The sequence below is a fragment of the Phaseolus vulgaris genome, chromosome 5, assembly GCF_051622355.1.
Source record: "Phaseolus vulgaris cultivar YP4 chromosome 5, ASM5162235v1, whole genome shotgun sequence".
NCBI lineage: Eukaryota > Viridiplantae > Streptophyta > Magnoliopsida > Fabales > Fabaceae > Phaseolus > Phaseolus vulgaris.
In genome coordinates this window covers 39,904,697-39,919,433 of record NC_143502.1, presented here as the reverse complement: position 1 = coordinate 39,919,433, position 14,737 = coordinate 39,904,697, and the positions used below count along the sequence as shown (strand labels likewise).

General features: G+C 38.7%; 2 protein-coding genes across 2 annotated transcripts; one reads left to right on the top strand and one right to left on the bottom strand.

The window, feature by feature from the left end:
- Positions 1 to 608: 608 nt before the first annotated feature.
- On the top strand, positions 609 to 6,825 carry LOC137817317 (P-loop containing nucleoside triphosphate hydrolases superfamily protein). Its single transcript, XM_068620569.1, has 22 exons — positions 609 to 1,188; positions 1,301 to 1,430; positions 1,729 to 1,884; positions 1,971 to 2,447; positions 2,742 to 2,839; positions 2,944 to 3,100; positions 3,201 to 3,270; positions 3,426 to 3,502; positions 3,590 to 3,643; positions 3,732 to 3,812; positions 3,902 to 4,013; positions 4,152 to 4,238; positions 4,326 to 4,501; positions 4,587 to 4,748; positions 4,823 to 4,930; positions 5,003 to 5,161; positions 5,268 to 5,351; positions 5,448 to 5,653; positions 5,745 to 5,846; positions 5,927 to 6,036; positions 6,133 to 6,284; positions 6,391 to 6,825. Exons 1-22 carry the CDS (start codon positions 1,013 to 1,015, stop codon positions 6,610 to 6,612), a joined length of 3,156 nt encoding a protein of 1,051 aa, XP_068476670.1. The 5' UTR covers positions 609 to 1,012; the 3' UTR covers positions 6,613 to 6,825.
- A 1,723-nt stretch (positions 6,826 to 8,548) lies between these two features.
- On the bottom strand, positions 8,549 to 14,304 carry LOC137817316 (nuclear factor kappa-B-binding-like protein). Its single transcript, XM_068620568.2, has 3 exons — positions 13,706 to 14,304; positions 9,259 to 13,520; positions 8,549 to 8,966 (listed from the first exon to the last, which is right to left on the bottom strand). The coding sequence occupies exon 2, from the start codon at positions 13,423 to 13,425 to the stop codon at positions 9,271 to 9,273; it is 4,155 nt and encodes a 1,384-aa protein (XP_068476669.1). The 5' UTR covers positions 13,426 to 13,520; positions 13,706 to 14,304; the 3' UTR covers positions 8,549 to 8,966; positions 9,259 to 9,270.
- Between the last annotated feature and the right edge of the window lie 433 nt (positions 14,305 to 14,737).

The window sequence follows — 14,737 nt, the reverse complement described above, 5'->3', positions numbered from 1 at the left end:
GATATGAGATCTCGAACAAAAATCAATATGAAAACCAAACTTAAAAAAGAAACGCTTATTAGACTATTCAACTTAAAAAAAAAACCCTTATTAGACTATTCAGCAAGGGAAGATTAAAAAATATAATCAATTATCAGTGTGTAATTTCCTTGTAAGCAACCAATCATGCAGTGGGTCCTTGGGCATTTCGCGTGCTTTTCTCCTCAGTGATAGAAACCTTTTTTCTTTGCAGAATCATATCATAATAGGAACAATAACTCCACGCAATAATCGCAGGAAAAACCTAATTCTAAAACAGTGATTAAGGGACCTACTTCTTCTTAAAGCAAGTGTAATCCCAAATCTAATCGCACTTAGAAAAGCTCTTGAATTCGGAAAAATTGTAATTCAAAAAAATTCAAAAAAAATGTAAACAATTTCTATTTACCTAGCTTCTCCTCTTTATAACGGTCGGATGATATGATACGTGAAACGTCCCACATAGACGCCGTCATCCCCGTCCTTCTCCTGATAACTTTCCGTCAGTTATTTTCAAACGCCCCTCAACGATCTTCAAAATTCAATTTCCATTTTCCTTTTTTATATTAATAATTTACTTTTGTCTAATTGCACCACTTTTTTTTCCCTTTCAGCTCCCAAAAGAGGTACTCTCTCTTGATACTATTAGATATACACATTAAGCATAAAAAATAGTAAGAAAGATATCTTAAAGGCATTGGTTGTGTTGTGTGTAATGTGAACAGTCTTTGACTCCACCACTTCTCACGTGAAGTTCCGTTTGAAACAGAACACACTAGAAGGCCGGCACACTGTAACTTCCGATTTCAACTCCGCAGCGGATTATTCTTCCTGCACGATCCGCACATTTCATTCTTCTCTTCGCAGCTTCACTCTCACACTTTCACTCTTCCGTCGCGCGGATCGCACCGCAAATCGCACGCAGTGAGAGGACGCCGGAAGAAGCGTTTCACTGATCGCGATTCGCCGAACCGATTTAGAAGGTGGAACCGCAATGGAGACGCAGCAGAGAAGAGGAGCAGGCGGAATGATACCGTTGTCGCCGTCGCAGACGCCGCGCTCCAGCGATAAGCCGGCGCGAGATCTGCGATCTGCGGATTCAAATTCCAGCACTCATGGCAAGTATGATAAGGACAAAGGCGTCAATGTGCAGGTTCTCGTACGGTGCAGGTGAGTTTGACTCGCTCTAACTCGCCGCTGACTCGGTCATTGAGCTTGTTTAGCGTTTTACGGCTCCGAAACTGAAAAGTGAAATAAAATAAAATCGGTGTCGTTTCTGCAGGCCGTTGAGTGAAGATGAAATGAGGCTGCACACGCCGGTTGTGATATCGTGTAACGAAGGTAGACGAGAGGTTTCAGCTGTTCAGAGCATCGCCAACAAACAGATCGATAGAACCTTCGCGTTTGACAAGGTTTTCTGCATTTTCCTTTTTTTTTTAAAATTATTGTTGTGCTCTTTGAATTGAGGATAATAAAGTGTTGTTGTAATTTGAACGGCTTATGCATTGAAGGCTCGAGTTAGGAGAGAGAATTTCATTAAATGTACTTTCAGATTTCCAGAAGACAACAACGTTGAGGAATTAAATTTTGAATTCGGAGTTCTTTAATTATTGTGACATTACTATGTACCTACTCTCTTATCAATCGTAATCATGATCTTGATAAGATTGTACCGTGCGATTATGCTGATTTTGGGCTATTTTGGCGTAGGTGTTTGGTCCTAACTCTCAACAGAAAGAGCTGTATGAGCAGGCAGTGTCTCCAATTGTGTATGAAGTGCTCGAGGGCTATAACTGCACTATTTTTGCGTATGGACAGACCGGGACAGGGAAGACTTACACAATGGAAGGAGGTGCAAGAAAGAAGGTTATTCATGTCACCTAATAAACTCTGTTATTTTCTCATTGCTTTGTATTGAAATTTCTTTCTTTCTTTGCTGCTTGATTCTGCAGAATGGCGAATTTCCGAGTGATGCTGGTGTCATCCCGAGAGCTGTGAAACAGATTTTTGATATATTGGAAGCTCAGAATGCTGAGTATAACATGAAAGTAACGTTTCTAGAGCTTTACAATGAGGAAATAAGTGATCTTTTGGCCCCTGAGGAGACAACAAAATTTATAGATGACAAGTCTAGGAAACCAATTGCTCTAATGGAGGACGGGAAGGGGGGTGTTTTTGTCAGGGGTTTGGAAGAAGAGATTGTTTGCACTGCAAATGAAATTTACAAGATATTGGAAAAAGGTTCTGCAAAGAGGCGTACAGCTGAGACTCTTCTCAACAAACAAAGCAGTCGTTCTCACTCCATATTTTCTATCACAATTCATATTAAGGAATCCACTCCAGAGGGTGAGGAAATGATTAAATGCGGGAAGCTAAATCTTGTGGATCTTGCAGGCTCTGAGAATATTTCACGATCTGGTGCAAGAGAGGTACAGATGATTAAATGTTGGCACATGCATTTAAATGGTAAAAATGTGAAAACCTCTGTTTGACATACTTCCTGGGAGATAACTTATTGTAGTCGGGATGTAAGAATATTGATAGTGTCTAAATTGTGTAATATCGCTTCACTGTATTTCTGAAATTGAATTACCATTTGGGCCTTGTCTATTTATTTAGTGTTTTTCACTGCTGACATCATCTCTGCCTCTTCGTTCTATGGCATTTGTCTGAAAAAAATCATTACTTTGGAGCTTCACTATGAAAAAAAATAATACTTGCAGAGTAGAGCAAGGGAGGCTGGGGAGATTAATAAAAGCTTGCTTACACTTGGTAGAGTGATTAATGCTCTAGTTGAGCACTCAGGTCATGTTCCATATAGGTATGAGTAACTGCAACTTTTCTAGTCAAATCTCTTTTTCATTTTTTGATTATTTTTAAATGTGGAGAGTGATTTTATTATTAAGATATATCTTACTATATCAGGGATAGCAAATTAACCAGATTGTTGAGGGATTCCTTGGGTGGTAAAACCAAAACGTGCATTATTGCAACAATATCCCCTTCCATTCACTGTTTGGAAGAAACCCTTAGTACCTTGGATTATGCACACCGTGCAAAAAATATCAAGAACAAACCAGAGGTGACTTTTTATAGCTGCTCCTTCGTTTTGATCAACCTTTTGCTCCTTTTATCAGGTAGCAGAGCATGTCTAATAGTTTAAAGTTGATTTTTTTTTTCAGATTAATCAGAAAATGATGAAATCTGCAATGATTAAGGATTTGTATTCTGAAATTGACAGACTAAAACAAGGTCGTTGACCGTTCCATATTAATGTAGCTTCTGTCCCTTTGTTTTTATTGGTGCTCTTTTTTCTCTAATAGTCTGTTGGTTGTTCTTTCTCTTTTTTTCCCTCTGGTTCAGTGCTGAAATGTAGTCTTTTTCTTCTTCTTATTTATGTTAAACAGAGGTGTATGCAGCAAGAGAGAAGAATGGAATCTATATACCACGTGATCGCTACCTTCATGAAGAAGCAGAGAAGAAGGTTTCCTAATAAGTGTTTAAATATATGAATATACTGTTATAATTCTGGAAATATTCCTAATCTTAAATTTTCACTATGTTTTTCTAGGCCATGGCTGAGAAGATAGAACGCATGGAACTAGAAGCAGAGTCTAAGGATAAGGTATATTTCATTATTAATTATACTCCTACATTTGTTTTGTTTATTGATTACTTAGCTATTGAAACACGAACTGGCCATATGTGTGTAGCAATTGATGGAGCTTCAAGAACTCTACAATTCTCAGCAACTTTTGACTGCTGAATTAAGTATTAAACTTGAAAAAACTGAGGTAAAAGTGGCTGTGCTAACTGCATTCTTTAGTTCTGGACATTTTATCTATTCAAGAATTGAACTTACACCTGACATCTGTATTTTCAGAAAAGTCTAGAAGAAACTGAGCAGTTGTTGTTTGATCTTGAGGAGAGGCACAAACAAGCAAATGCAACAATTAAGGAAAAGGAATTTTTGATATCAAATCTCCTAAAATCTGGTTAGTAATTGTGCCATTTGTGTGTTCCCTATTAGATACGTTTTCTGGGTTGGTTCAAATGCTACTCGTTTCATGCCTTAGGTAAGATCATTATACTTCCAATCTTTTAATTTCAACAAATTTTCATACCTTTTCTAGAGAAAGAACTTGTGGAGCATGCTATTGAACTACGATCAGAGCTTGAGAATGCTGCATCAGATGTGTCAAACCTGTTTTCAAAAATTGGTGAGTGTAATTCTCTAATGGTTTTCTAAAATTGGAGAAGCACATGGTTCTGACATCATGGATGAAATTGCCTTTTCCAACCTTCAGAGCGGAAGGATAAAATTGAAGAAGGAAATAGAATACTTATCCAGAAATTCCAGTCTCAGTTAGCTCAACAACTTGAAGTTTTGCACAAGACAGTTTCAGCTTCAGTAATGCATCAAGAGCAGCAACTGAAGGACATGGATGAAGATATGCAGTCTTTTGTATCAATGAAAGCAAAGGTGGGTTAACAAACGATGTGATTGTATTCATTTGTTAAACTTCAGTTTTCTGATTTGTGAACTTCATTTTGGTATGATTTTGAAGGCTACCGAAGATCTTAGAGAACGAGTAGGAAAGTTGAAAAACATGTATGGTTCTGGTATCAAAGCTCTGGATGATTTAGCTGAGGAGCTTAAAGTAAATAACCAGTTAACTTACGATGACTTGAAATCTGAAGTAGCCAAGCATTCATCTGCCTTGGAGGATGTAAGTTGTCTTTAACCTTAAGTTGATTCTAATTAAGATTTCTGGCCCTTTTTAACTCAATTTATGTGGTTCAGCTTTTTAAAGGAATTGCCTTAGAAGCTGATTCGTTACTAAATGATCTTCAAAGTAGTCTCCACAAGCAAGAGGCCAATTTAACAGCTTATGCTCGTCAACAACAAGAGGTCTGTTATTTTTAGTTTTTTGACTGAATTGCTGTGATATATATCCTGAAATTTATGCTATTTTTCATTCAGGCGCATGCTAGAGCAGTAGAGAGTACACGTGCAGTATCTAAAATAACGGTGAACTTTTTTGAGACAATAGACAGGCATGCATCTAGTCTGACTCGAATTGTGGAAGAAGCACAATTGGTCAATGATCAGAAATTGTGTGAACTTGAGAAGAAGTTTGAGGTGCTCGGAGTACCTTCTTTTTGGAGAATTTTGCATAAATCATGGTTTGATATGGTTTACACTCATTTTTCTTTTCTAACCTTTGATGCTTCTCATTCTTTTTTAGGAGTGTACTGCATATGAAGAAAAGCAACTACTGGAGAAAGTGGCAGAAATGCTAGCAAGTTCAAATGCAAGAAAGAAACAATTGGTAACCTTTGCTTTTAAATATGCTAAGTTTACCTGTAATGACGTCCATGAGTACATATGATGAACATAACGTTCCTTTTGATATTTATCATATCAGGTTCAAATGACAGTCAATGATCTTAGAGAAAGTGCAAACTGTAGAACCAGTAAACTGCGGCAAGAAGCATTAACCATGCAGGATTCCACTTCTTCTGTCAAGACAGAATGGAGAGTTCACATGGAAAAAACAGAATCCAACTATCAGGAGGATACCTCTGCTGTAGAATCTGGGAAGAAAGACCTCGTGGAGGTTCTTCAAATCTGGTATGTATGAGCTAGGATAATGCATATTATATTTCCAGTCTATTATTCTCTTCTATTTAGCGATTCCTGTACTGAACAAAAACTACTGCAGCCTCAACAAGGCAAAAGTAGGTTCACAACAATGGAGAAAAGCTCAAGAGTCTTTGCTTGGTCTGGAGAAGAGAAATGCTGCTTCTGTGGATACTATTGTTAGGTAGGTCTTGTATTTCCCAATAAAGATCAATGAAAGAAAACACATTTTGTTAACCCTTTTTTGAATTGCTATGTGGCCAGGGGAGGAATTGAAGCTAATCAAACTCTACGTTCCCGTTTCTCTAGTGCCGTGTCAACTACACTTGAAGATGCGGGAATAGCAAATAAGGATATTAACTCATCCATTGATCGTCAGTATTTTTTTGTGTTACATCTATGCGTCATCATTGTTACCTAGGTATAAATAATACAATAAACGTCATCTGAAAAGTTAAAAACACTTGCAGATTCATTGCAACTTGATCATGAAGCTTGTGGGAATCTGAACTCTATGATTATTCCTTGCTGTGGTGATTTGAGAGAACTAAAGGGTGGTCATTACCACAAAATTGTAGAGATAACTGAACATGCAGGGGAATGTCTTCTCAACGAATACGTGGTAAGAAAGTGACTTAAGGACTCAAGTATAGTATGTTTTAGCCTCGACAATATTTCACTGGTTACTGGTTTATAATTTTTCATGTTTAAATTACGGTGCCATACAGGTCGACGAACCATCTTGTTCAACACCAAGAAAGAGACTCTTCAATTTACCTAGTGTTTCATCCATAGAAGAACTAAGAACCCCATCGTTTGAGGAATTGTTGAGGTCATTCTGGGATGCAAGATCTCCTAAACATGCAAATGGAGATGTTAAACATATCGGGGCATATGAAGCCGCTCAATCAGTGAGAGATTCCAGAGTTCCTCTTATTGCTATTAACTAGGGACTGTCGGAATTCTGTAAATAGCATATTGTTCAGATGTAATTGCATAAAATTATATATTCATTTATTTTATTTTTTTGAAAAATAGAGGAAAAAGGAAAAAAGAGGCCGGAATATGTAAAAGGTTACACTTTTCTACAGTAACCTATCTCATTCATGTCATTTTGAGATTGGTAGCACTACATAATATGATTTTGGGGGTGTTTGCATTCATTTTTGACATTGCCATATCTGCAAATTGTCTAAACATATGTTGAAGCTGTGGAACAAAAAAATTGTCAATGGATTTTGTAATAATTTGTAGTGGGAGACACGCAGTACACAGTACGCCGAGACAAACGAAGATAAGATGAGCATGAACGTAACATTTCATGTGTTGGTGCCTAAACAGATAAAGGAATTTGCTTTGGTGGTTGGCCTAAATACGGGTGTCGGATAATGGCTTGTCAGGAATGAGAGACAAAAACCAAAGCTAGGAGGGGAACGGGCTTGTACAGGCTGGTAACACGTGAACAAAGAATTCTCTTCATAATTGGGTGTACGGTCAAGGGAACAACTAATTGTCCAAGGTTGTGTTGGGTTCGGTGCTGATAACTGGGTCCCATGTTATGGCTGTCTGTGAAAAAGCTGCAGCTTCTGGTTGGAATACTCTGTACCTTTTGTTCTCCACGTTACCAAGGTGTACCACTGTTAGTAGAAGCTGTTTTTTTGTAAGAATATCTGGTAAGTTCTTTGGTTAATCACGATGTTATGAAAAAATTAGTTCTATCTATGGATTAAGAAATATATTTATGAAAAACAAAAACTTCCATACTCACTTATCAATGTCTTTCTGACACACTATACCAGGTTACATTAGGACAACTTTTTTCAACCCTGAAAAGTTGGAAACATCATTGTTCAACTTTTCCTTATTACCCCGAGTACGAGCAGCCATTGGATTTCACGTTCTCTCAACAATTGGTCTTTGATTGGACGTCATACACATTAACTCAAGGTACTTCATTCAAAAATATATCTTTTAGGATGCTCACAGTAAAAGTGTATTTGTAATTTTACTTGATTGGTGTGAGAAGTATACACAGACAGCACACTAACTCTTATATTTTGAGGCATCGTCAAATATATTTAGGGTCAACTATTGTCAAATATGTTTAGGGTCAACTATTGTCAAATATGATAACTGAAGTTCTATTTAATTTGTAATTCATTAATGTTATTCAACACTTAATGTTCCTTTATATACATGATGACGTCCTTCTCGTCATCCTTCTTATTTGAGGTTCACCATTCTTTCACTAGATGTTAACACTTCACTCACGTTATTGCCCAACTTCACATCAAATGCCCACAAAAACCGTTAAAACTAGTTATGGTTGCTACCCTATAATGCGTGTCCTATATTTCAATAAATAAATAAAATTATTAATATGCATAAATATAAAAAACGTTATTTTTCTAAAAAATCTTTCTTTTTATTTTCAATTACTTTTTCTCGTTATATATACAAATAAAATCAAGTCATATAAAAAGTTGCTAAATATAGCATCCCATCCCAAATCTTAGAATTAAGCAAAATATATTCTATAACGAGAAGTTAATGTGTTTGGGTCACCCTTCGATGCGTTTTAAACATACTACTTTCAGCACAGGAACCATCGCTTGGTTACTTTTCCGTTTAAATACATATAAATTCGTAGTACCAATATTTGAACTGTGAAACAACCATACCTGTAATAATTTGCTTGATTTATTGTGTTTTTCATTTTGTTGACCATATAGTTAAATTTGTGCTCGACATAACAAGAAATCTATTACTAAATTACCAAAGCTATTTTTTACAAGAATATGGACAGCTGAGTGAAAAATAGCAGTTATATTCCATCTGTGAAACTCAAGACAAGATCATCCATGCATAAAAATACGAATCAAGCAATGAGAAATAACGTCTTATGTTTTCCATCTGAGTGTAATTAATATTTTGTCCTGTTCATTTGGATGAACAGATTTATTGGATGTACTGACATCATGTCTTTAATTGAGTCATATCTACAGATAAAATAAGAATACTGCGATGCAATACAACAACGCCACATCGCGCTCCTTGATCCATCACACAAGAAGCTCACTTCAAATCATTAGAAATTTCAACCCAAAAGGTATTATTTATGGGGGATGTAAAGCCGTTAAAAGCATCCAGCTAACCTAACCAATTCTACGATCTTCAACAAGATCACATTCTATTCTATTTCTTTGCGATCAAATCAATATACAAAGATACTGTGCCCGCATTATATACAAGCAACAGTGCAAAAGCCAGGATGACCGAACTCGAGTGCCGGTGGACCAAAAGCCTGCACAAAGAAAAAGTTACAGATTTCATAAGCACTAATAAATGGATTCAATATCGGAGAAACAAATTGAATATCCTCTATGTAACAAAAAATACCAAGAAACCGTATTCTACTTCAATTATACTTCTCTCAAACAACCTAGCAAACTTCTCTAATGTCTTTGTTTCTTTAAAAATAACTAGACTCTCAATGTGCCATAGACAAAGGAGTTATGATATTTCAGATAACAAATAGCCAAAAGGCAAAGAGGAATATACAATCAAAATAATGTCAATGAGGTAAATAGTTCTACCTGTAGAATTCTTCACAACAAGCTTGCACTCAATAGTCCAACAGGCCTTTCTCTACCAAAAGATTCATCATCAAAATCTTCGTTTGTTGAGTTTTCTTGGCATAACTCCCGAGTAGGATTTAAACCAAGAGACTCCCAAGCCATTGAATTACCATCGCAGGCATTGCCTTCTTCAGAAGCAAGATTGACATCAACATGGGTCTCTTCATTCAGCCTTGCATCGGTAGAAAGAAGTTCCATTCCCTTATCGTCATCAGTGCATGGTGGTGGATCCACATTGAGATCTGAGCACAAATCATATCCGCTTTGTTCCCCAGTCCCTTGACAAGCAACAGTTACTGTTCCTTGATCAGATTGATCTGCAGCATCCTTTTTCTGCCTCTTCCATTTCTTTGTGGACGAAGTCCCATCATCCTCAAAATCTTCTTCTTCTCTTTCTCTGTGTAAGTAAACCCACAGTTTTCTTTCCCCATCAAATTGTACACAAGGATCACGTTCATAATGCAATCTATCCAAGGCCCCACTAACTACTTGGTTAATTTGCGCATCAGAAACATCTTCAACAATGTATTGAGAATCTCGAATTAAAGTACAAACATCTGCTCTAGTGCCAATACTTCCAGGTAACCTAGCTGCTGCATCTCTTACAAGGCAAAGAATTGTAACATGGGGTGGCCGATCACGTTTCAACATAAAATGGTCTCGGGCTTTTGATGTTGGCTTACCACCACCTCTTTTCAAAGGTGCCACAATAGATTTTTTACCATCAGCTGCTGTATAGGAAAATGCTCTGTCAGGGATTGAGTACCTAAGAACTTCCTCCTTACGAAAATAAGCCCTCACTTCCTCTGAACTAGGGCTTATGGTGTTAAGACTCTTTTGAGCCCTCAGATCCCTAAACCTTTCCTTCTCATCAAGGTTGACCTGCATCAATGCCAAAGGTGGAGCTGGAAGACTTCCTATTTGTTGAAGAGTTTCCTGACCACATTTCAACCAATTGGCAAAGGAATCAACCAACTTGACAAGCATCTTATGAGGAAGACCCCAAGCTTCAGGAGAAGTCACCTCCTCAATGGTATCATGGTCATGTGAATTATGAATAACTGGGCCAGTCCATGACCAACTTTTGTTAGATTTTTCATAAACAGCTAGTACCTTCCAACCCTTTGCTCCCAAGGGTGCTGTTTTTGAAGAAAATATCTTCAGAACCCCTCTGACCAAATCCTGCAGTGGTTCTTGGGTCTCGAGAATGCAAGGATCACCAGGATTTGATCTCACACGATTAACAATCTCCTGAACAGTAAGAGAGAGCATGTTCAGATGGTCAGTGGACTCGCCATTGGCATCAATCTTACTGTTAGAAAGATCACCATTTTCAGTGCCTTCTTGTGCTTTGTTCAGTTCTTCTATGGGTTTCCCCACTTCTAGACTGTCTTCTGCATGTGGACTAATCATTGCCATGCGGACTGCTGAAAGAAGATGTACAATAGAAAATGAAAATCCAGTATGGACTGTTGGTGTGATCAAAGTGAATGTCTTTTTTTGTGGCTTGGTTTCCAGTTCTCTGTCTGCTGTCCCCATATCAGTAAGACGCATATCAGAATTATCCATTTCTGAACTAATCCTCTCGATCTCTATTTTTTTCTTTGATTTTCTTTTTGAGTAAGTCAAATCATCTGTTGGGGTGGCTGACAAAAGATTGCCATCTTCATCTCTGCCACCAATATCATCATCCTTCATTTTTCGCTTCTTTGATGCTGAGTTGCAACCGAGCGGAGCCTCGGATCGCTCATTTTGATCACCCTTATATGCAGCAACATATTTCTGTCCTTTTCTCCCATGCCTACTTTGCCCAACTTCATTATTATCCACAACCAACCGTCTTTCAAATGCATCATCCTCATCACCAACATAATCATGCAAATATTTAGACCTCACAATGGAATGATCGAGGTCAGTTCTCCCTTTCTTCTTTCGCTCAGCAGTGTATGCATTTGATGAGGGCATGTCTAACCTTCCAATGGGATCCCCTCGTATTCGGCCATTCTTACCTGTTTTGTATACCTGCTTCCAATCATCATCACCATCATCAAGCATGTCTGATCCCAAGGGATAGCTCTCTTCAATAAATTTACCAGCCTGTTTATGAAAAGCACCGCCATTGCGTATTTCACCCTTCTGCTTTGCTTTAGAAAGGTAATTATCTACACCATGCATCTGCCCCCGCTCTGTAAAGCCACCCTTCTTTTTGAATTGCGTTATTACATGTGGCTTCAAATCTGTAACAAATTTGGCCTTCTTGGGATCTAGGTGAGCCTTTAACAATTTTGAGCGAGAGCCGGCAGCAGTACCCATCATGTAAGCATATTTGCTCTGTAACAAAGGAGTGTCATCCTCCTCGTCACCCAACTGTTCTGATGAGTCTGATTCAGTTTCTTCACTTCTTAAAAGCAGGTTACCCCTCAAAGGCATTGTCTCTTTTCCTCCATTCTGCATAGAAGTCCCCCTGATCTTCTCCTGCAAGGATTTTGCCCTGAAGTCAGATGATAGAAGTCTATCATTAACCTGTGGGGAGGATGATCTGAAAGGAGTGTAACTAAGATCAGGAGACTCTCTCCCTGCCTTCCATTTCTTGCCCTTTTGATACCAATCATCATATTTAAATGAAGAATCCATACCGAATTCCTGTCCTGGTGTCTCATTGCTACAGAAAAGTTCATCATAATCTCCTGAATCAACCGTACTACCTTTAAGCGGTAACTGTGAGCTCCTAAATCTGGACTTTGCCTGTTCGCTACCAACAAACTGTTGAACATTTTCTGGAGGATACTTAACATTCCTAGAATATTCATACGAACCTCTCTTAGAAGATGGCTTTGCCGGGAAATTTTTTAAATCAGAAGTTTGGTGGGCATTTCTAGTGTATCCATGCAGATCAGTCCTTGAAGACAGAGACAGACCCATCAAATTGTCAGTATCCATCTCATCACCTCTCAGAAGGTCATGCCTCTTTCCCCTTTTCCGGAAATTAGATTTATCAATCATGTTGCCACGTAATAAATTGCGATCTTGAAGGGCAGTCGGCCCATGTGACATCTCCTCATTGTTGTCACCATTCCACTGCTGATCCCTCATCCTGAGCATTGACCCTGAATCATATCCCGCTGACTTGTTCTGATGAGAAAGAGCAGAAGTTGAACCATTTACACCAGGATTCACATCCAAAGTAGGGTAGGGAGAAGATATGCGACCGCTTGGGTCCTTTACTGAAGGTGGCTTTGAACCAGCCAACTTGAGTATGCCTTTTGGATTTTGCTTCCCAAACTTCTCTTGTTCAATAGCAGCTGATCGTACTCGTGGATGGATATCTGAACCAGAACCCACCCCATGAAAAGGATAGCGACCCATTTTCTGTGAAATTTTCCTATCCTTGTTCTTCCTGTTCCATATACCTTCACCAGACTCCTCATCTGAAGAATCAACTTCCAAATCTTCCTTCTCGTACATCAAACTCTTTTGACTTCTCATAATGTTCAGGACACGGAGCCTTTCTTCAATACTGTATCCCCTACAGTTAAGCCAAGCATCTCTTATCTGGCAAAGATTGCTGACCATGTTGTTCTGATGCTTCCTCAGCAGATGATAGTGTCGTCGCTTCTGAAAAGAATTCATGCCCTCCCTGTAAAGCGCAACTCTCGGCTCACATAAGCCACCCTTCAACATATCAAACAACTTCTTAATGGGACTCCCAAAATGCAAGTTACAACCAGTGAAAACCTCTTTCAAGGTCTGCATAAAAGTCTCTTGATCCATGTCAGGAAGATACTTAGCAAGTTCAAACCTCTCCTCCTCACTCAATAAGTCATTCCACACATCCACCGACAGCACATCTTCAAGACCAGCAAGATCGTACAGTTCCAACGGAATGCTGCAAGTCTGGTTCCCAATCTGACAAAACTCCGCCCCAGTCTCACCCAATTCCAGCAAATCAAAATCATCAGACCCTGCCCCAGAGTCAGCATCATCAAACTCGTCGTCGTCGTCCGATTCCACGGCAGAGTTGCGCCGCCGAACCACCTCTTCGTCACTGGACATACTTTCCCTACTTCGAGGAGAACACTCGGAATCAAGCCTGGACACCTTAAAGCTATTCTTCTCAATTGCCATGAAACATAACACCACAGTGCCGCCAAAAAACACGTTCACGAGCCGACCCAAATTCAAAAACTCGAACCCCGGACGAACAAATCTCAATCAAAACCCTAACAATCGCAAGACCACAAATTCAAAACCAAAAACAACACCCAGTGTCAACTTTCCCAAAACGATAACCCCACCAATAACAGCAACAATAAAACGACAAACACATTTCAGAAAAAACCGAAATTAGAAACAAGAATCACGGAACACCACGAGCAATCGGAGATGAGGGGGAGGAGCAGAATACCTGAATCGCGACAGAAGAAGCGCGGAAGGAGAAATTGAGGCAGAGCCGAGGACATGGTGGGAAAAGAAGGAGGCAAAAGGGAAGGTTGCGCAGTGCGATATTGAAGAATGGCTTTTGGAAACCCTAAAATTGTTATATAGTGAGAAGAGGGGGAAGACAGAGGAAGGTGGAGAGGGTACGAAGAAGACGTAGATGACGTGGACGGAGATGGGCCGTGCGATTGAGAGATTGATGATGGGAGTGGGAAAAGACCAAAAACTCCCACCGCACCAAACAGGGATGAACGCAACGCAACGCAGAGAAAGAGGCCGCACCAAGAAAAAGTGACTCAGTGACTGACTTTGAAAAAAAAAAAAAGGGTTTGGTTTAGTTTTGGTTCGGTTTGTGTGTGTAAGAGAAGATGACTGAGAGCAAAGGAGCCAGGTAGACCGTTGTATTGTGTTGCGTGTGCGAATGCCTTCCCACTCTACCATGCGCCCCTGCTTCTCCAATTTCCCACCGTCCGATCATACGCGTCAGATCTCTGCGTCTTTTTCCTTCTTTTTTCGTAAAATGTTCGTTAATGTTTATATACCTGAAACCAAACGGAACTTCACTCAATTACTATAAACTGCAAAATGCTAACACTGCTTTTTGCGCCGTCTTCAACACACATGTCTTCTACTTATGCCTCTTTCTTTCTCACTTCAATTACGTTTCTTTTAATTAAATATTTTATTTACTTTCTATTACGTTATTCATTCATTTTCTGTTGTTACAGTTTTTGTAACATTCTTGTTTTCTGTTTTTTCTATGAATTATGATTTTGGATAATTTTTTTATACAAAATTGATAAGTGATATATTATGTGCATGATTTTAAAGTGAAAGTCATGTATAATAAATATGATTTTAATAATTTGAGAAATTTTATTTTTTGCTACTTTAGTGCTGGAACCTATTTTTGTGATAGCTTTTGCATTGCGTTATTTTACTTGATCCACTGAAACACTATAGGAGGGTGCACATATCATAAGACCATGACAAAAAGTTA

Bases quoted from the DNA above. Each gene is read 5' to 3' on its own strand.
- LOC137817317 (XM_068620569.1), top strand. From the start codon at position 1,013: ATGGAGACGCAGCAGAGAAGAGGAGCAGGCGGAATGATACCGTTGTCG. The intron at 3,813-3,901 runs GTAAAAGTGGCT...CTGTATTTTCAG, and splicing joins TTAAACTTGAAAAAACTGAG to AAAAGTCTAGAAGAAACTGA. The intron at 5,654-5,744 runs GTATGTATGAGC...AAACTACTGCAG, and splicing joins GTGGAGGTTCTTCAAATCTG to CCTCAACAAGGCAAAAGTAG.
- LOC137817316 (XM_068620568.2), bottom strand. From the start codon at position 13,425: ATGGCAATTGAGAAGAATAGCTTTAAGGTGTCCAGGCTTGATTCCGAG.